General features: G+C 41.0%; 1 protein-coding gene across 9 annotated transcripts in view; it reads left to right on the top strand.

Moving 5' to 3' along the window:
* DCX (doublecortin) overlaps positions 1-19530 on the top strand; it is a 365391-nt gene extending 345861 nt beyond the window's left edge. For 6 of the 9 annotated variants that reach the window (XM_082377384.1, XM_082377385.1, XM_082377386.1 and 3 more), the window contains one exon: positions 410-19530. In XM_082377384.1, coding sequence (XP_082233510.1) covers positions 410-567 — 158 coding nt within the window. In that variant the 3' untranslated portion in view covers positions 568-19530. The remainder of the gene's footprint in view (positions 1-409) is intronic. The other 3 variants (XM_082377383.1, XM_082377381.1, XM_082377388.1) reach the window with 2 other exon arrangements.
* Positions 19531-20877: the final 1347 nt, after the last annotated feature.

Below are 20877 nucleotides of genomic sequence, written 5' to 3'. Positions count from 1 at the left end.
CTTTAAGGTAAGGCAGCATAATCTCTTTGTGCCTCAATTTTGTCTCACTTATAAAATTGAAACAAAGTAATATGTTCCCAGACTACCTCCCGGAGATGTTGCTAGGGTCAGACTTGGGAATGAATATGAAAAAGGTTTGAAAAGAACCAGACCCCTGTAATTGGAAGCGCACGGGGGAATGGGTGGGTGGATTACCGCCTTGCACCGTATGGGGATCTAATTAACTGAGCATTTCAGTTCTTGCCTTTCTGAGGAATGTATTTCTTTTCACCTTTGTTCCACTCGTCACATCACTTGGTTGTCTGTATAGCTCGTTTGAATGTTCTCAGTGTCTTCGGAGGGGAAGGATAACGTGTTCCTTTGTATGCTGTTGATTTTTATCCCTTCCTTTTCTCTTGCCTTGGGCTAGCAAACGGAACCTCCAGCAGCCAGCTCTCTACCCCCAAGTCTAAGCAGTCTCCCATCTCTACGCCCACCAGTCCTGGCAGCCTCCGGAAGCACAAGGTATTATGTCTCTTATACCTTACTAAACCCCTTTGCACTTGGACTTTTTGGAATGGCTGGTGAGGGTTTTCTCTTCCATCCGCCTCAGCAGCACATCCAGGCCAGAATTTCCCTTCGTTTGGTCCATTAGCTTGAAGCGCTGGGTATCCCAGCAGGGGCTAAGCTTCCAGTCACTTTTATTTATTCTTCTGACCCCCAGTTTATTTAATTCTGGTTATATTTAACCAAAAGGAAGAGGTATGAAGGGCCCAAATAACCATTCTGAGCTAATAGTGTCACCAAATGACGGCTCAGGGGCACAGCAAAGAGGGCATTGAGGGCAACTTATGGCCCCAGGCTCCAACAAATGACATAAAGAAAGTTAGCCCTAAGTTACTCCCTTTAGATTCGCAGGACATCACAGTATGAACAGGCCCTAGTTTCACTGTATATTCTTCATTACCAGGCAGATTCTGGTACAGTGTAGGAAGAGAGGGCATATATACATTGCATTGGCCCTGGGCACCCTTTACACCTCTAAGTCATCCCCAATAAATATACCATTAAAATAATAGACGTGTAGCAATTCTCTACCCCCGCTCTCCAAACTGATTCCCACCCAGAAGTCTCTTCTGTATCAAAAATCTGGAGTGGCCACTGCCTTCAGCCTCATCTCTGAGGCCATGTGAACGTGGTTTCTGCTCTGATTACCACACCCTAGAGCAGCTTCCTCTAGGATTCTCTTGTCTTCTCCCAGCTCACAAGACTTGGCGAGAGATGGAGAAAGGCAAAAAGCCACCAATGTGGCCAACTCCATCACAGAACCATAGAGGGTAAGAGCTACAAGAGATCTGAGATGGAGATAAATTCGTTTCATTTGATTCTCTCAATAATCTTGTGAGATTGATGTTTTCCAGATGAGAAAACTGAGACCCAGAACGAAGTTACTTACTGGGGTGACATAGCTAGGTAGCAGCAGACGTAAGACTGGCACCCAGGTTGCTACCAGTGGTTTCCTGCAGCCAGTTCGCACTAGCTCCTGAGAGCTGATTGTGTACATCGCTTCCCAACTCTGTGTTCGGTGACATCGTGTTGGTACCTAGAGCTCAGCCATGATGGGAATATTTGCACCCTAGAATTCAGCAAACAGTACAAATCAAGGTTGTTGTTTTCTCCCACAGGAAGTCGGTTGTTACACATTTAACAGCACACCGCTGCCTGACACCTATTTTCATTTCCTTTTCTCTACATCAGGATTTTTAATTTCCTGGTTAACTTGACCATTACCTGCTCCATCATTCCTAATGCCCATTCCATTCCTTTATTGACTTCTTTAGCTTCTGGTACTGACCCTGACCAGAACCTTCGAATTGTTCTGTTGAGCTATTTGGTTTCCCCAAAGGAAGATCTGCTGAACTGTCTGTGTAACCAACGGTACCCAGAGATTGTGAGATGGATGAAAATTGCTTTTGCAGTCAGCTTTCAGTGATTCTTCTGAGCAGCAAAGCTTGTCAGTGTGGACATTCCAAGACGAGGAGTAGCCTACTTCAGTTGTTCTACTGTCCACACAGAACCTCCTGGGGATGCTCCACTGTTTCTTACTGTGTCTTTGCTCTATGCATTTCTGCCCACACTTTCCTTCTGGGAAGTGTGGCCTACCCCAGCACCTTCCACCGGTACCTTCTCCAAAGGGCAGAGGGCAGCCTGGGCATTTATTTGGTCTGCACACTTGAGTCCTTCCGCTTTGTAATTGACATGTTCAGTTCATTTAGGCTGAGGCCCCACCATCCATAAACCCATTGAGGTGAGTGCATTGTTGAACCGTTTCATCTGGTTGGGTTTGCAGGCTTTGTGTGTGTGTGTGTGTGTGGTTGTTTGTTTTGTTTTGTTTTTGTTTTGGACTCAATTCTAAAAACGAATTTCACCATTGAAGGACCAGAACAAGCTACAGGTGGCAGCCTTGTCCGAGCCTATTTTCTTTGTATTATTGAGTTTTCAGTGTATCATTTTATTTTTCAAATTACCCTTTTTTAATGGCAGTTAAGCAAACAAACATTAAATAATAAATTATATAATTTTCTAGAGCAAACTTTAAAAAACATTTGGATTTTGGTATAATTTTCACTAATTTTTTACTTTTTACTTTGATATTTCAAACTTACAGAGTTGTAAGATTAATACAAAGAACTTCTGTATACTCTTTATAAAGATTCACCAGTTTATTTTTTTCCCTTTTACTTTATTTTTTGTGTTCTCTCTGTCTCCACACACACACACACACACACACACTTCACTAAATTTTTTAACCATTTGAAATTGTTTAAGACATCATGCCCTTTTACCTCTAAATACTTCAGTATGTATTTCCTAAGAATAAGGACATTTTCTTTCATAACCATAGTACAATTATAAAATCAGGAAGTTTGCACTGATTCAATACTGTTATATACTCTGCCGTCCATATTCAAATTTTATCAATTGCCCCAAGAGCGTTCTTTTTTTCTGGTCCAGGATCCAATCTAGGATCACACATTGCCTTCAGTGGTCGTGTCTCTTTAGTCTTCTTTGATCTAGAAAAGTTCTTGAGTCTTCTAAAAAATCTTCAAGACAGTATATTGTAGAAATGAAGAGCACAGGCTAGTTATTTGGTAAAACGTCCTTCGATTTAGGTTTGTCTGATGTTTCCTTGTGGTGAACAGATTGTGCATTTGGGACAAGAAATGTCATAGAAGTGATGTTGCATCTCGCTCAGTGCATCCTATCAGGAGGCAGTAGCCTCATGCTTATACCACCAATGATGGAGGATGAGCTGGGTTTTCTGAATAAGCTAAAAAGTGTGTTGTGACCTTGCCTCAGTCCCCCTGGGGCTCAGGCTCAGCTTCTTGCTCCTCCTTTCACAAAGTTACTTGAGCCTTAGCACCATCGAGGTCCTTGGGCAGTGGGCCTAAGCAGATCTCACCTGAACTTCCATCCAAGTGGACCTGAAAGGTGTGAGTCATGATGGAGACAGGAAGCAGGTGGCTGAGGCCATGACTTTCCTCCTGCACAATTGGAAACAAACTTGAAGTCCCAGCATCCCTTTGGTAACTTTTGACAGTTGTGGCAGGGCCCTAAGCTGTAATCAGCCTCTTGGCTTCTCCTCTTAAGCAACTCATGGAGAATCCTTTTTAATGCAGCTGCGATGAGGTTAGCCAAAGTCCGCATACTCAAGTGCTGCAATATGGACACGAAGTAAATCCTGGTATAGTTAATGAGAACAACATTTTGCATTTTCATACTGCTTTATCTTTCTGCATAGCCATTTTCTCATTTACCCTAGTGATAACCCTGTGAAAGAGATAGGGCAGGTTAGCATTTCCATTTTACAGATGAGAAAAAGGAGATGCCGAGGTTAAAGACAACCCCAGTATGATTCAACAATTCAGAGAAGGTACCATATTAAAGATGTTCAAAATGCCTAGAAACACAGGGACGCTTTTTCATTTATTTAAAATTTTTTTTTTCCAGATTAGTGATTGCCCTCATGGCTTTAAATTTGGAGACATTTCGCTTGCCAAGTTGCCTGGAGATTGAAGGAAAATATATTTGACATATTATTTGGAAACATAACTAACATTATTTAAATATACATTTCCCTCTGTGTTTCCAGACTTTTTTTTTTTTTCTGTCATCCTGTAAGTGCTTAGAGAGATAGTTTGATGAATAAAGCAGGGTCCTGAATCTTACATCACAGACACCACTCTAAGTGGATTTTGGTAGTGTAATCAAGAGCGAAAAAAGAACTGCAGGAGCACACAAAGGAGGGTAGGAAAGACGTCGGACTGTGGGAGGGTGGGAGACACGAAAGCTTTATAGACTAGGTGACATTTAAGTGGGACCTTGAAGCCTGGCTAGGCTTTTGATGGCTGGTGAAGAGAACGGGCATTCCAGCTTTTACAAAAATCTACAAGAACAAAGCCACACCATCAGAAAAGCACAGGGCACATTTGGGAAAAAGTAAACCCAAACTAGAAGCCAGGTTTCTCAAAACTTCTCTCTGACTTCCTTTGGACTATAAGTTTCTTGGACCAGAGACCAAGTTTTTGTTTTCTCTAACGCAATAGTATCGCCAGCACAGCTGTATTTGTTACAAACATTTTGTTCTGTAGGGCTCCAGGGGACTAAGCAAATGAATTTCAGGTGCAAATTATTTGTATTGTTAAGCAATATGTGTGTTTCTGTATTTCTACATATCAATCAACAAAAACAGAATGTTGAGATAATTCCTTTTCCTGAACATTGTTCTACCCATACAAGAAAATATATTTTGAATACTAAATAAATTGATGGAGGACAGAAGTACAGAAGGTCATACCTAGGCCTAGTCCTCTGGATTTTCTCCATAGCCTGCGCCTCACCCCACCCATTCCAAGTCACAGCAGCTGCAAGTGGAGTCGCCTCCCAATTCTACCCCCAGGCCTGTCCCCTCTTCCTCTGAGATAACAGTCTGGAACAATCTTTCTCGGATAATTATTTCCACTAACCAACCAGCTACACTGAAGGATCTGTTACATGAATGATGCAGAACAGGGGTGAATGCTGAAGCCCAATGATTCAGTGTGGCGGGACCCAAAGTGGCTTCCATAATGAAAAGGCCCTTGTGTGCTGCCTGAAAAATGCCCAGGGAGTTCACTAACTTGGTAGTGCCTGCCTCCTTTCCCTTGCTTTGGTATAACTAGAGAAAAACAAAATGTAATGATCCAAGTTATATTTTATAGAATTTTAGAGCTAGAAGGAAACTTAAAGATGTTATAGTCTACATCTTCCTCAATTTTCAGATACAGAAGCAAAGACCCTGAAAGGGGAAGTTAGGCTTAGGACCTAGGTCTCCTGGCTCTTAATCCTGTGCTGTTTCTATTACAGTGGACTTGCATTATGTGTAAGTTTAACTTATGGAATTCATCAGTGGTCACGATATAGTCATAGAACAAAACTGCTACAAAACCGCCTCTTACATTTCTACACATCATTACTTACTGAATATTACTGTATACACTATGCACCGATACATGCATATTGCTATATAGGGTTACCTGCTCAGGAATCATATAAACAGTATTCAGAACCTGTCTATGAAACAGAAACAGAATCAGGGACATAGAGAACAGACTGGTGGTTGCCAAGGGGGAGGGGGGTGGAAGAGGGTAGGAGCAGGAGTTTGGGATTAGCAGATGCAAACTGGTGTATAGAGAATGGATAAACAACAAGGTCCTACTGTATAGCACAGGGAACTATATTCAATATGCTGTGATAAACCATAATGCAAAAGAATATGAAAAAGAATATATGTGTATAACTGAGTCACTTTGCTGTATAGCAGAAATTAACACAACACTGTAAATCAACTATACTTCAATAAAAAAAATTTAAAAAGTATTCAATTGTCAATGTAAAGGATTTTTAAAAGTACTATTTTTTAAAATAACATTGAGATAAAATTCACCTTTTTTAAGGTACGCAGTTTAGTGGTTTTTAGAATAATCATAAAGCTGTGCAAGAATGTATTCATCACCTTCAAAAGAAATCCTATGCCCATCAGTAGTCACAGCCTCTTCCCCCTCCACCCACCCCCTTGGCAACCACTAATCTACTCTCTGTTTCTGTGAGTTAGCATATTCTGAACCTTTCATATAAATTTTCCTCTGAACACTGCTTTAGCTGCATCCCATAACTTTTGGTATATTGTTATTTCATTTTCCTTTATCTCACAGTATTTTCTAATTTCCTTTGTGATTTCTTCTTTGACCCACTGATTATTTAGCAGTGTGCTGTTTAATTTCCACATATTTGTGAATTTCCCAAATATCTTTCTGTTATTACTTCCTAATTTAATTCCACTGTAGTTGAAGGACATACTTTGTATGATTTAAATCCTTTCACATTTATTGAGATTTGTTTTATGGATTTGTTGATGTTTGTTATATGATCTGTCATGTAGAACATTACATGGGACCTTGAGAAGAATGTGTATTCTGCTGTTGTTGGATGGAGTAGATTAGATGTGTAATTATTTGTAGTGTCTGTCATTCAAGTCTTCTCTTTCCTTGTTGGTCTTCTGCCTAGTTATTCTATCCATTACTGAAGGTGGGGTATTGAAGTTTTTGACCATTATAGTTGAATTGTTTATTCCTCACTTCAATTCAATCATTTCGTGCTTCATGTATTTTGGTGCTCTGTTGTTAAGGCACAGATATGTTTTAATTGTTATATTTTATCATTATGAAATGTTCTTCTTTGTCTCTAGTAACAAGTTTTGTCTTAAAATCTATTTTTTTCTGATATTAGTATAGCCACTCCAGTTCCCTTTTGGTTACTAACTGCATGGCAAATCTTTTTCATCATTTTACTTTCAACCTATTTATGTTTTTGAATGTAAATTATGTCTCTTTCAAACAGCATAGCGCTGAATGTTTTTAAATCCATTCTGCCAATCTCTGCCTTTTCATTTGAGTGTTTAATCTACTTATGTTTAATGTAATTATTGGTAAATTAGGAATTACATCTGCCATTTGCTATTTTCTATATGTCTTATGTCTTTTTTTTGTCCCTTCACTCCTGGATTTCTGCCCTTTTTGTCTTAGATATTTTTCCAGTATACCATTTTAATTCCCTTGTTGTATTTTTACTAATTTTATTTCGAGTTATTTTCTTAGTGGTTGCCCTGGGGATTACAATTAACATTTTAACATAATCTACTTAATTTCAATTTTATATAAAATTTTTGCTATTGTATTGATATATCTCTGTTCCTCCCCCCCCCCTTTGTGCTCCTATTCACATACAAATTACATCTTCATGCATAATAAGTCCATCAACACATCTTGATAATTACTAGTCCATGCAGTTGTCTTTTGAATTGGATAATAGAAGAAAAGAGTTAGAAAAATTAATTTATAATTTCTTTTGTATTGACCTATGTATTTACCTTTACCAGTGTTCTTTATTTCTTATGTGGATTGCTGTCTACTGTCCTTTCATTTCTCCCTGAAGGGTTCTCTTTAGTATTGCTTATAGGACATGTCTGCTAGCTCTGTCTTTGTTTATCTGGGAATGTGTTGATTTCTCCTTCATTCTTGAAGGATAATTTTCCTAGATTTCCTTAAATGCTTTGATCCAATAAGTCTCCCAGCCTTTGCTGAAGGGCTCTGTGTGTGTGTGTGTGTGTGTGTGTGTGTGTGTGTGTGTGTGTGTGTGTGTGTTGGAGCCTGATTTCAATGCTCTGTCAGGCAGTTTGCCTCAGCCTTCACTTGCTGTTTGCACAGGGCCTCAAGGCCAACCAGAGGTGAGAGATTAGGAACTTCTCAGGTCTTTTCTGAGAATGTACCCAGTCCTGAACATGTGCCTGGCCTTAGAGATTCCTGGGAATATTTTCAGAACTTTTCAAATATACCCAGTCCTGAACACGTGCCTGGCCTTAGAGATTCCTGGGAATATTTTCAGAAGTTTTCAAAGTCCCCTATGGACATGAATTCTCCAGCTTTTCCTTTTAAGGTTTTGAGCAGCTTCATTTGCCCCAACGGTTTCCCCCGTGTTAGGCAGCTGTGATTTTAAACAATTGCAGCTGATTAATGCTCCCTGAAAAGGCTGTTCACAGTGAGTGTGCTCTGAGTCAGGTCAAATAAAGAAGAGCCCCACAAGTGGGAGCTACCAGACAGGTCAAATAGTGACAGTTCTCTGGGAATAGGGCATTTGGGGGAGCTCCAAGCCCATTCTGCATCCTCCAGTGGCTGCTAGGTTTTTTTCAGATACTGTAGTTGGGAGGCTGTTGGTTTTCAGAGATACCCTGGAGCTGGGGAGAGGGAGAATAGAAATAGGGCAAGTTAAAGCACCCCAAATTTCGGTATTCTTACTGAGATTAGGCCATTTTTCTTGAATAAACATTTTTTGGATTGTTGCAAGCCTTTGGTTAATTTCCAGAGTTCTGAAAAAGTTGATTTTGACAATTTTTTCCAGTGTTACTGCATTTATGTAGGAGTAGATTTTCAGAGAGTCTTTCTCCACTATTCTTGAAGTCTAGAGCTCAAAGATACTTTGACTATGTTCAATTTTCACTTTACTCAATTTGTGGAGAACTAAATGCCTTCAGAGATGCAACTCCATTGTATGCCACTTTGCCTCAATTCAATTTTATGTGTTTTTTTAATTGCCCTCCTATTGTTTCCTCAGTGTTGTACTTCCTACCTGTTTATCAGTTTTCTAAGAAATGTTATTTGGTAGTTTAGAGCAAGGGTACCAAATCATGTGTATGGCCTGGTCGTTTTGGATGGCCCCCCGATGTGAAAAAATCTTTCTTACATCTTTAAAGCGTTGTAAAAGAAACAAAACCCAAACAAACAAACTGTATGACAGAGACCATATGTGACCAGCAAAGAGAGCCTAAAATATTTACTGTCTATCCCTTTACAGAGCAAGTTTTCCAACCCCTGATTTACAGTGTAGGGATTATGGGTTGGTGAGAAGTGAATTTATTTGCTATAGTTGCCTTTGTTGTGTTTTTTAATGAATCAGTCTTTCTTTGAGAGTCCTCAGAGCTGGTAGAGACCTTACAGATTGTACATTCTGTATTTTCTTGATGAAGAAACCAAGACTCAAAGACTTATTCAGTGTCACAGTACTACTTAACCAGGACTAAGACCTCAAGTTTCTGAATACACTTTACTTCTCTTTCCATTCTAAGTGGCCTAACAGACTTCCTGCCCCTTCTTTCTCAGCAAAAAGCATTCTCAGTGTTAGATAAGTAAGTCCCTCTCCTCCCCATTCTTGTCCCCCTTCCTCATCTTCACTTTTTCCTTTACCTCAAGGAGAAGCTGCATTCTCTAATTTTCTTGGACAATCCACTACTGAAGTTCTCTGTTTCCATTACCAAAGAGAGTCTCTTAAATATCCAGAGACTTGACCCTAAAATTTCCAGTTTCCTTTAGTATTTTGCTGATAATGTAAATGAAAACAGTGGTTTTCAAACTGTGTTTCATTTGGGGATGGGTGAGATTCTGCCTCCCCCATGTCTGGTTCAACCAAAACAACTACACTTTTATTTATTTCATATATTTGGCTTCCAAGAAAAATTTCATTTGAATAGAGAATTTAAAAGAGAAGCGAGAGAGAGATGGAGAGAGAAATTTGAAAAGCTCTGATTTAGACAATGGGTGAAGTAAGTCCAGGAATAATCACAAGGATCTCCAAATAGAGCTCTGGGAACGGTGGGAAAAAACCAATGCCATATCATCCCATCTCCCCAAGACATAGACAAGGCTTGGGGCAGTATTGGAGCCATGAATCCTAATTCCTGGTGGGAAATGGAAGCATTAAGAAATAAATTGGACTTAGGTGATGGGGTACATTTTCTGGGTTAGCCATTTGTTCAGGGCCTGGCAGCTCTCTGGGAGCCTGAAATGAACCCACAACTGATACACATCCACAACTGATTTTTGACAAAGGTACAAAAGTCAATCAGTGGAAGAAAGATAGCTTTTTCAATAAATGGTGCTGGAGCAATTAGATATCCCTAGGCAAAAAAATGACCCCTAACCCAAACCTCATATCTTATGTAAAAATTAACTCAAAAATGGATTATAGATGTAACTGTAAAGCATTTAGAAAGGAAACATAGGAAATCTTCTGATCTTTGGCTAGGCCAAGAGTTCTTAGATTTGACAACAAAAGTGCAACCCATAAAAGAAAAAAATGATAAATTGGATAAATTGGACCTCATCAAAATTAAAAACTTTTGCTCTGTCAAAGACCATGCAAAAGTTATGAAAAGACAAGCTACAGACTGCAAGCCACATATCTAACCAGAGCCATATATAGAATATGAAAATAACTGTTAAAACTCAACAATAAGAAAAATCCAATTAGAAAATGAACAAAAGACATGAAGAAACACTTCTGAGGAATTGTTTCTTCAGTTGAACTCAGGAGGAATTATAGATGTCAACTATGCACATGAAAAAATGTTTAACGTCATAGTCATCAGAGAAATGCAAATTAAAACCACAATGAGGTATCACTACAAACCCACAAGACTGGCTAAAATAAAAAGTAGTGAAAACACCAAATACTGGTGAGGATGTGAATAAACTGGATCACTAATACTTTTCTGGTGAGAATATAAATGGTACAGTCACTCTGGAAAACATATGGCAGTTCTTACAAAACTAAACATGCAATAATACACAACTTAGAAGTTGTACTCTTGAGCATTTATCCCAGAGAAGTGAAAACTATGTTAACCCAAAAACCTGTACATGGATGTTTATAGCTGTGTTATTTGTAATAGCCTAAAACTGGAATCATCCCACATGCCCTTCAACCGATGAATGGTTAAACAAACTGTGGTACATCCACACTATGGAATATTGCTCGGCAATATGAAGGAGTGAACTACTGTTAAAGGCAGCAACTTGATGAATCTCCAGGGAATTATGCTGATGGGAAAGGCCAATCCCAAAAAGTTACATACTGTATGATTCCATTTGTATAACATCTGAAATGACAAAATGGTAGAGGTGGAAAACAGAATATTGGTTGCCAAGGCTTAGGGATGGGGTAGGGGTGGATATAGTTATAAAGGGGTAGCACGAGGGAGCCCTTTAGTGAGGCTACAGTTCTGTATCTTGACTGTGATGATGGTCACACAAATATACACATATGGTAAAGTCCCATAGGACTACACTACACACACACACACACACATGAGTGCATGGAAAACTGCAGATGTTACCACTGGGGGAAATTGAATGAAGGGTACATTGTACAAGGCTACCTCCCTGTACTTCAACTTCCTGTGAATCTATAATTATTTCAAAATAAAAATTAGAGAAAATATTAGTTTTTTAAAAAGCATCCATATAATCTTGCCCATTGCAGAGCCCAAGATGTTAAGAAAAGGGGAGTTAACTTTATCTCTTATCTTCTTACAGGACCTGTACCTGCCTCTGTCCTTGGATGACTCAGACTCACTTGGCGATTCCATGTGAAGGAGGAGAGTATTCAGAGTCCAGAGTACAAATCCAAGCTTACCGTTACAATAGGGTACTTCTGGTCAAGCGGCCAACAGGGCTACTGGTGCTTTCAAGTTTTTATTTTGTTGTTGTTACTTTTAAAAACACACTGTAATATGTTGGGTTTATTTTCCTGTGATTTCTCCTCTGGGCCACTGATCCACAGTTACCAATTATAAGAGATAGATTGATAAGCATCCTTTGGGGTAACTTTCCAATGATGCAAAATGTGCTAGTCCATGACCTTTCTATTGAATACTTAGGCGCCTGCGTTATTTTTCCCCGTCTCGCTTTGCTCATACATGACAGTCTTCCTTCTGTAGAGAGTTGTTTACATACATGGCACTTAAGATGTGTGTGTGGGGGAAGAAAACTCATTGGCAAATCCAAGAGTGACAAATACAAGTGCCCCTTGTCTCCCCATCTCAAGAATGCTGGAGGATCCTGGGAAGACGGCAAGGCAGCTCCCCAGCCTGGCTCTTCACTCCTGATTGAACCCCCAGTTTGTTGTTTAGCGCCAATTCTGGCTGTCAAGGGGGAGAAACACCAGCAACTTGTCATTCTGACACCAGATGCTTAGGACCCCGGTGCAGGGCTACCTTAAAGAAACCAGGCAAAATTGGAAAACACTGTAGACATTTCAGTAGTGTTTATACAGCACAGTGAATTCCTTGTCAACATCTCCACTGGGGCAATTTAGAATCAATAAGCAATTAATAAGAGTTGGGGGTCAGCGGCTTCCATATACCTGATTCCTCTAGGAGGCTGTCTAACACAAACCGTACGGTATCCATCTATCTCTGTTCTATTGAATGCCTTGTCAACAGCTAACACTGAAAACACTGTGAGAATTTGTTTTCAGGTCTGACACCTTTCGGTCGCTTTTTATAGCAAGAAACCAATATCCTTTTTATAAAACCTCGTGTCTATATTTCAGGAGCAAACTCTTCAGGCTCCTTTTTTATAAACTGGTGATTTTTCTTTTGTCTAAAAAACACATGCAGAAAATTTACCAAAAAAAAAAAATGCAGAAGAATAACGTAGTTTAGAAATCATGCTGTCACTGCCAAACAGAAACCTCCAGGAAAAAACAAAATGAATAGCAGAGGCCAATTCAATAGAATCAGTCTTTTGATAACTTTTTAACAGTTAATGCTTACATTAATAATTTCAATGTGGACCAGACATTCTGATTATATTTTAAATGAAATGTTATGGCATATTTTAAGCAGCTCTTTTTTATCTATAATCCTGATATTTCATACTGAAGACAGAGAGTCCTTTCACTTGTCTTTAACACTAGAAAGGATTTCTCTTTGCTAAGGACTGATCATTTGAAATAGTTCTCAGTCTTTGAGGTACAGGTTCATAACACTGCTTTTTGTCTGTAATCATAGCCCATAATGGCAAAGACAACTAAATCAAGTGAAAGCCATGCATGCCAATTCTGTGTTTGCTTTTAGCAGATATGAAGATGTCCTTATTTCTTTGTAATTGTTCAGATAGTTGGAAAGGCGCAGCATTTGAAGCCAAGCTGCTGTTTGGCTATTGAATGACTTGCATTTGTTCCTCCACTTTAACTAGAATGAGCTTGCTGTGTGTGTGTGTGTGTGTGTGTGTGTGTGCAGCCACTTCATAATTAGGAGATATTACAGGACACCCCGACATGGATCAGTGACAACTTGGTGGCATTGCTGATGTGCACTGGGTAGGAGGAAACTCGTGATGGAAGGGGTAGATCAGATGCCCCTAGACAAGCTTCAGGTGTCCTTAGCTACATAAAACAGTTTTGGTTCAAGGAAAGTCCAGATGTTGGTAGCATTGATTCCTGGTAAAACTGGTCATTGAAGAACCCAAAATGATGAGAACCTCTTTTTGCCCCTCTCCTTTATTCGTAGGCTGTTAGAAACCATTAAGAAGCCCATTGTACTTACCCCCTACTTCTTTCTAGAAGTTCAAGGTTTGCTTAGTGCCTGCCAGAGCAATTTGTAGTTAATTGGGAAAAATTGGTACTTGGGTTGGAGGATGTAGAGAGTGGTAGGAGGTCTGTTTCTAAACTGCAGGCCCGATTCCCCAAAGATTTCACCCACAATCTTTCCCCAGATCTCATTTAGTCCAATTCCTTCGATTTAAGATGAAATGCAGGCTGAGGCAGCTAAACGACCTACTGGTAAAGAGCCGGACCAGAGGAGAAACTCAGATTTCCTCATGTCCACGCCCTGTGCTACACCTCTGAGCGTTCCCTTGCTTGTGGCATATGTACCATTAGAAAATATTCAGTGGCCATATTTTCTTTAGAATGATCTTTCAACCTTCTATAATAATCAAAGAATTCCTATTATTATCTTCTATAATAATAATCTTCTATAATAAGAATAGAATTTCTATCTTTTAAAAAAATCAATTATAAGGAAATGTTTCTGTACTGCCACTTTAGGGGAGTTTGGTGTAGTTCAAAATTCAAGCCTTTAACAATTGCATTTTAAATTGGCCCATTTTCAAGGCAAAAAGAAATCTGGTTGTTACTGAGCACCTTCACCCCTGTCATTGGTTCTCAATTTTATCCAATCCGGTTTTACTACGAAAGTCCCATTGTGTTACCTTCTGCACAGTCAGCAAGTAGCACGTCGCTCAGCAAGGATTTGCCGCCACTCCCCCCCCCCCGCCCCAATCTCCCTCCCTCTTGGACACACACACAGACACACACACAATCCATCTGTTGCTTGTTCCTACCTCCTGATTTTTCTTCCTTACAGAAATAGAAATAGGGACAAAGAAAGGGAAAATGTATATATGGGGCTGGGCTGAACAACTTCATAAGTAGTGTTAACTAGGGGTAAATTGAGAGAAAAGTTCCTTTTCTCTTCACTGTTTTGGAAAGGATAGCCATTAGCATGACTGCTTTGTGTCCTTAAGGACTTTAGTGTTAGCCTAGATTGAATCATAGAGTTTTCTAGCTGGAAGGAACCTTAAGATCATATCGTCTACTCCAAATTCCTCATTTTCAGGCCAGGAACGGAGATGCAGAGGTAAAGTAATTTCCCCAAGGTCACACAGCTGGCTAGGGGCAGAGCTAGGATTAGAACCCACATCTCCTGGCTCTTATTCCAAGGCCTTTTCCCACTGAACTGTATTGCCTTCCACTAGGCTCCTGAGAATTCTTTCCCAGGGTCATGTTGCATCTTGGAGCCATATGCTGCTGCCCCGATCTCAGTGGGAAATCCACCCAGCAACCTAATACGGCTCTTTCTCCCTATATTCACATGGTTCCCATCCACATGGACTGCAGATGTCCCCAAAGAGAAGGAGGCATTGGGGACCAACAGGAACAGTGGGGTTGCTGACCTTGTCTATCCAACACAGGGGATCACTGCCCTGCCTTGAGGAGCCCTCAGAACAGTCCCCGGAGCTCCTGCCCCGTTCAGATGGGATGGGGGAAGACTGGTGTCCCCTGTCAGCTCACTTCATCTCATCTCATACTGGTTGGTCTTTGTAGGCTGAGAAAAATGTTTCTTGTTCCTAGAGCAGGGGAAAGGAGGAAGGGAGGGAGAAAGGGAGGGAGGGAGGGAGGGAGGGAAGAATAATAGCTTTGTTCATCCTGACTTTCTGAGATGACTCTTAAGTATTTTTTTTTTTAAATGAGTGTGGCTACCATTCACTGGCAATGATTTCTTTTAAAATATGGGAGTGAGACTAGCTAGAGAAAATGACCTGACCTTGTCATGGTTGCCCACATCCACAATGTCCCCATAGCCATCCTGCCCTGATGCAGACAATTTCCAGGTATAAGCAAGGGGCTTTGTGACTAAAATGTACCCTGGCTGATGTTAAACATTGACTCCTTGTGTTTGCACTAAAATAGCAAGCTATGTGCTGGTACACACCATACTTATCTTCTTGTGTACACTGCTCCTGTGGCCTTCCATGGCAGAAACCAGGACAACGAGGTCTGAAGACGTAGTTTTCCTCACAGCAAGGTTCTTCCTGGGAACTAGGTATTCGTTAGTTCAGTTCCAAAAGACCTCCTTCTGGGCTTACCCCAGTCCTCAGGAAATTCTCTCTCCTTCCTGCTTTTCCTCCTCAATCAGAAGTAACCAAGGAACCTTAAAGGAGATGTGTTGTTATCAGAAGAAGGCAAGAAGAAGGGGTCTGAGCCTCTAGATCCTTCTTTGAATCACCCAACCCAAGTCTTAGACCAGCAATCCAGTGCTTGCCTTGGACAAAATTGTGTCTACTTCTTAGTCCCTTCAGTACTCTGGATGGACGTGTCCCCAATCCCCCTCAGATTTTTTTCTAAATAGCTTATCTTCTTTAAAAAAAATGCATCTCCCTTGGACAAGGGCACAAGCATGCCCAATTCTCCAAGATGAGCTCCAGCACACTGATGAGAATGTTCCCCAAACTCAGCACACCTCAAAAACATCTATGCCTAGAGACTTCCCCAGACTGATGCACTGGGGCAGTGGGGTTTGAATGACCTCCTTCACTGTCCAGTTTGCCATGGGAATAAAAAGCATGGATATTTCTTTTAAAAAACACATTGGAGCTTGTCCTTGGCCACACGGGGCCACTTGGATTTCTAAGACCAGGCCTCACTCATGTACTGTCTTCATTGCGTTAAGAGATTTGGCTTTGAGGCCTAGGCTGGCTTCCTAAGTAAACCATCAGTGTTTTGAAGCTCATCTGGGACTGGGGAGGGGTTAGAGTCCTATGTCTGAGTACCAGGAAACTAGATAGAATGAAGGCCTAGCCGTTGATATGCCAGAAGTGACCTGAGACCTCCTGTGTAGCCACGGAGCCTTGCAATTGCTGGGCTTCCTAGGTCTCTCTCCTGGTATGAAACTTTGAGGCTGTCACATTTCTGCCTCTGCCCAAGAAGGAGACCCCATAGGTAGCCTCATCCACTGTGCTATGATTCCATGCAGGATTTCCTCTTCTTTATAGTTGTGACCACCTGGAACAAGGGTACTGCCTGGATTCCTCTCGCCTACCTTTTGGCTGGAGATACATCTCCAACATTTTCCACTTTTCCTTTTCAGAGACCAGGAGGCTCCTTCTCCATCAGCCGGTCTTTCAGTATGTCTGGCTAAAGAAGTTTGCTCCTCCTGTCTCTTCAGGAGAGGGTGACTTCCTCTTCTGTGTCTCCCACCCTGGTCCCCAAGCTTATCTCCATCCTCAAAGATCTAGTGTGGTCTTGGTGTTTCTTCCTGCTTGTTTTCTGTTAAGGATCCAAGCAGGCCTCCCACTGTGGCCTAGGCAGTGCGACACTGGTTATCATATGACAAGACTCTTGAGCCCCCATCCCTTCTAACTGCCTAACTTTTTATCCCTTAGTTTATAGGCTTCAACATCTTCTGGAATCAGAAGCAATCTTGTCTTACATTGGATGCCCGGGGCTAGGGGAGTATGGAATTCTCATTGGGAATTAAGGCATCTTCCTGCTCCTGATGAGAAGGACGGACTAGTTGGGAGAGGACAGATGGCACAGCAGAAGTCAGAGCAAACATCTTGTAAACTAAGACGAAGACTTAGAGGCACTGGAACTCTTCATTTATGGGTTAATAACCTGAGGAAATCAATGGCTTTTTGCCGCTCTCTACCTTACCTCCCCTGTGTATCTCTTAGTCTTTTCTTTCTCTCTCTATTTCACCATATTTGCTCTCAGTTTTATACTCTGTTTTAGCACGCTCTCTTTCCACACTACAAACATCTCTCCTTTGTCCTCTGCAATTCTTCTCTCTTTTATTCTCTCCCTTTTTTATTTTTTCCTTCCTCCTTATCTAGGTGTTGGGCATATGCCTCTTCTTAGCCCTGTGATTTTGCCTTGGTGATGAGAGGTTATCTTCAGACTCAACGAGCCCTGATCCTACCTGAGTCCCGTTAGAAGTTTGTTGGTGGCAATCAATCCGATCCTGGCCCTTTCTTCCAACATTTTCAGTTGTGATTCCCCGAAGCAGTTTCCCTATAGCTCACGTACCTTTGGGTCTTTGCCTTCCAAGCATTGTACAGAACACTTTGTGGTTCCTTTTGGTCCACCGTTTTGTGGAGCAGTGAAGTGTGCTCAGAGAAATAATCAGCTGAACAGAAGAATCCACCCATGGATTCATATCAGCTAAATACTATGAATTGATTTTGTTTAATTTGCTCACAACTTTAAAAGCTGCAATATAATATAGTGAGAAACCACAGGTAATTTCTCCTGTCATTTGGCGTTGGGTGGGGGAACAATTTGTTTAAAGTTTTACTGTTACACAATAAGCTCTCTATAATAACCTTATAAACATAAGGCTTGCCAAATATTGAATTTTTTAAAGTTAAACCGATAGGCAGTTGGGGTTGGTTTAAATGTTAAGCGTATTTAGCAATTCCATAATATAAAAAGAAATAGTCACATAATTGAATTGTATTTTTCCTTCTGTTACTAAATCCACCTAAACATTTACTATTGACATGAATTGTTCATAATCCTGGCAGGCAGTCCATATAAGAGTAATTAATGGAACTAAAGAAGCCATCTTGTAGGTGCTAATTTATTCAACAGGGTGCACAGCCCTTGGGAATGTCACTGCTTAGCGATGCCATATGGAATGCCCTTTCCAATGCCGTTTCTTTATAAGTTCTCTTAAAGGGATTTGAGCAAGTAAGAGGTTATACCAAAATGTCTCCAACGTATGGTCCTGTAATACATTGCAGCTTGAAGCCAATGATCCCTTATGACTTGTACACAACTAATGCATGTTTTGATTGAATTTCGCATTTCTCATGTGTGGTAAGTTCTTGAAAACGTTTTCGGTCACCTTTTTGTGCCATTAAACTTGTACAGAAAACGCTTTTATGGCCATTTTCCAAGGGAGAAAGTTTAAAATGGAAACAGCCCACCCTTTCTGCCCTATAGCTGTAGTTAGAACTCAGTTACTGTAGCAAAACAGCTGTAATTGGTGGTTGTAGTGTTAGAGGCGTTAGCTTGCTAGTGACTAGCTTTGGAGAGTAAATGCATGGTATTGTACATCACATTTCTTAAATAACTCATTTTAACCTCGGAAAAGAATATATTCTTCCTTGTGGTCCCTCTTCCCTCCCTTGCCTTCTCCCTCCCCCTGCTCCCAGGTGTCTTACGGTTGTAAATAACTGATTTAGGGGCCAATAATTTTTGCCAAGTCAAGTCAGCAAAGAACAAACAAACCGAAAAGGGGGGGAAGATATTTCTCAACATTCTCTCGGTAGTTATTGACCATTTCCCAAAGATTGGCATTGTGATCAAAGACTCAGCTCCCCTTTGCATAAAAATCAGTGGCAACTTGGGAGCCTCTTTGGCCATTTGATGACACTGCAGCATTGAATAGTTCTCAGAATCACATATAATCTAAAGACAGTGGACAAAGATGTCCCTTATCCTTGCAGAAGTTTTGAAATATTCAGAGGCCCTGAGAAGGCTCTGCTTGACCAATGACCAATAATTATTTCTAAAACAGAAAAGGAAAACAGAGAAAGACGATAGATATTTAGGGATTTTTAGCTGCCCCTTTAGAATAGTTATAGCCAGAAAAGACAAGGACATGGGTTTATATGCATTGCTGTTGGTTTCGCACGCAATGCCTAGCCCGCTCTTAGGCTGTGATTCAAGAGCAGTGTTCCAAGAAGGCATCTTCCTTTATGGTTTGCTGTTCCCACTTGAACTGATAGGTTTGGCGAGGCCCATGTAAACCAGCTGGAGCAGACCCTTTTCATCTCCTGTGCCTGTTAATATCCCTCTTCCTCCCTCCACAATTTGATGAGGGCTTTCTTTGGTCAGAGGACTTCAAAGTCTAGAGAAGTTCCCCATGTGTGTAATGTGTTGTGAACTGTGAACGCTGCGGATTCACAGCGTTCAATACGGGGCAGCCACAGAGCTGCTCTTGCAATCATTTTGGCTCTCAAGCTCTGTTCTTCATTTCATTCTCATTTCTGTGTACATTTGCAAGATGTGTGTAATGTCATTTTCCAAAAATAAAATTTGATTTCAATATTTCTGGCTGACATTCTCTCTCTCTCTCTTTTTTTTTTTTTTAAAGCATTGAACCGATGATCATATAACCACAAAATGTCCAAGCTGGCAGAAAAACTTCGACATTATTTTATATTTTATCCGACCCCTTAATTTTATAGATGAGGAAGCTGAGAATCAATGTATGATGGAAACACCATAACTAACAGCACAGCACATTTGCAACATATAAGATCTCAGATCTCCCTTCCAGAGCTGAGCAGGAATCAAATGGACTCTTTATGCTTACCATGCTTTGGCCAAGGTCAGTCTGTGCCAACGGCATAGGTGGTCACTTCTAGTGCTGTGATTTCAGAGGCCCAAGGAAGACTCCGTGTGGGTTCCTTGAAAATACCTCTACCTGCTGCCTGCAATTCCTTGGACAGTGTAGCTCTTCTCCCTCCGTAGGTTGATGTGCAGCTACTCTCTGGGAGAGGGAACACCTACGTATCTTATTCACCCTCAGGCATAATTGACAAATTGAATATTTTTCTCAGATAGGGTTTTATTAACAGAACACAAGGTACTGGGCTTGTGAAGAGGTTGATGGAGAGGGAGGGAGGAAAGGGCACAGAAAGAGGAGGCGGAGATCCTGGAAAACAGTTTGGCCAACTTCACTGGGCAGGCCAACCCTACAGCTCCCATCTGACCTGTGCCTGGAGAAGCAAAGATGCCAGCAGCCTAGGTATTCGCAAGGACTAAGATGATTGAGGATGATTCCTCCATACAGTATTTTATCAACTAGCCCCGTGACCATCACTCTGGTGGAGACAATGAAAGTATATGGGGAGGACTTCTTAGTGTTCCTAATCCAAAGAAAAGTTAGATACAACAATAAGACTGGCCAGGCCAGTCTTCATCCCCAATATCATCAGGCCCTTCTCATCACTGATTTCTCATGGTGTCACTTTCTCCCACCTTGGTCTATCCTGGTTGCCACTGCAAGTAAAAATCTTTCTAAAGAATCATTTTGATTGTGTCATTCCTCTGACCAGGGACTTATGATCGTTGTCTATTGCCCATCAGATCAAGTCCAGCTCCTTTTCATGGTTTTTATCAAAACATCTCTGGAGCAATAACTATGTTCCAGGTTCCCTGCCAAGGTATCTGCAAGATCGAGGTCTTGGTCTTAGGACTCCAGGAGTTCTAGCCTAGACCTGTTAATAAATGAGCCCAGTGCAAACGAGCGAGTGCTATGGAAACACCAAGTGCGGGACAGCTAATGTCCCAGGATGATGAAGGTCAGGAAAACATCACGGAACTGGCAGGATTTGAGAACAGATTAAGGGCTTTCTAGGTGGGCGGCAAGCATTCCAAGCAGATGGAATA

Source organism: Balaenoptera borealis, assembly GCF_965194805.1.
Source record: "Balaenoptera borealis genome assembly, chromosome: X".
Classification (NCBI taxonomy): Eukaryota; Metazoa; Chordata; class Mammalia; order Artiodactyla; family Balaenopteridae; genus Balaenoptera; species Balaenoptera borealis.
This window is presented reverse-complemented; position numbering and strand designations above follow the sequence as displayed.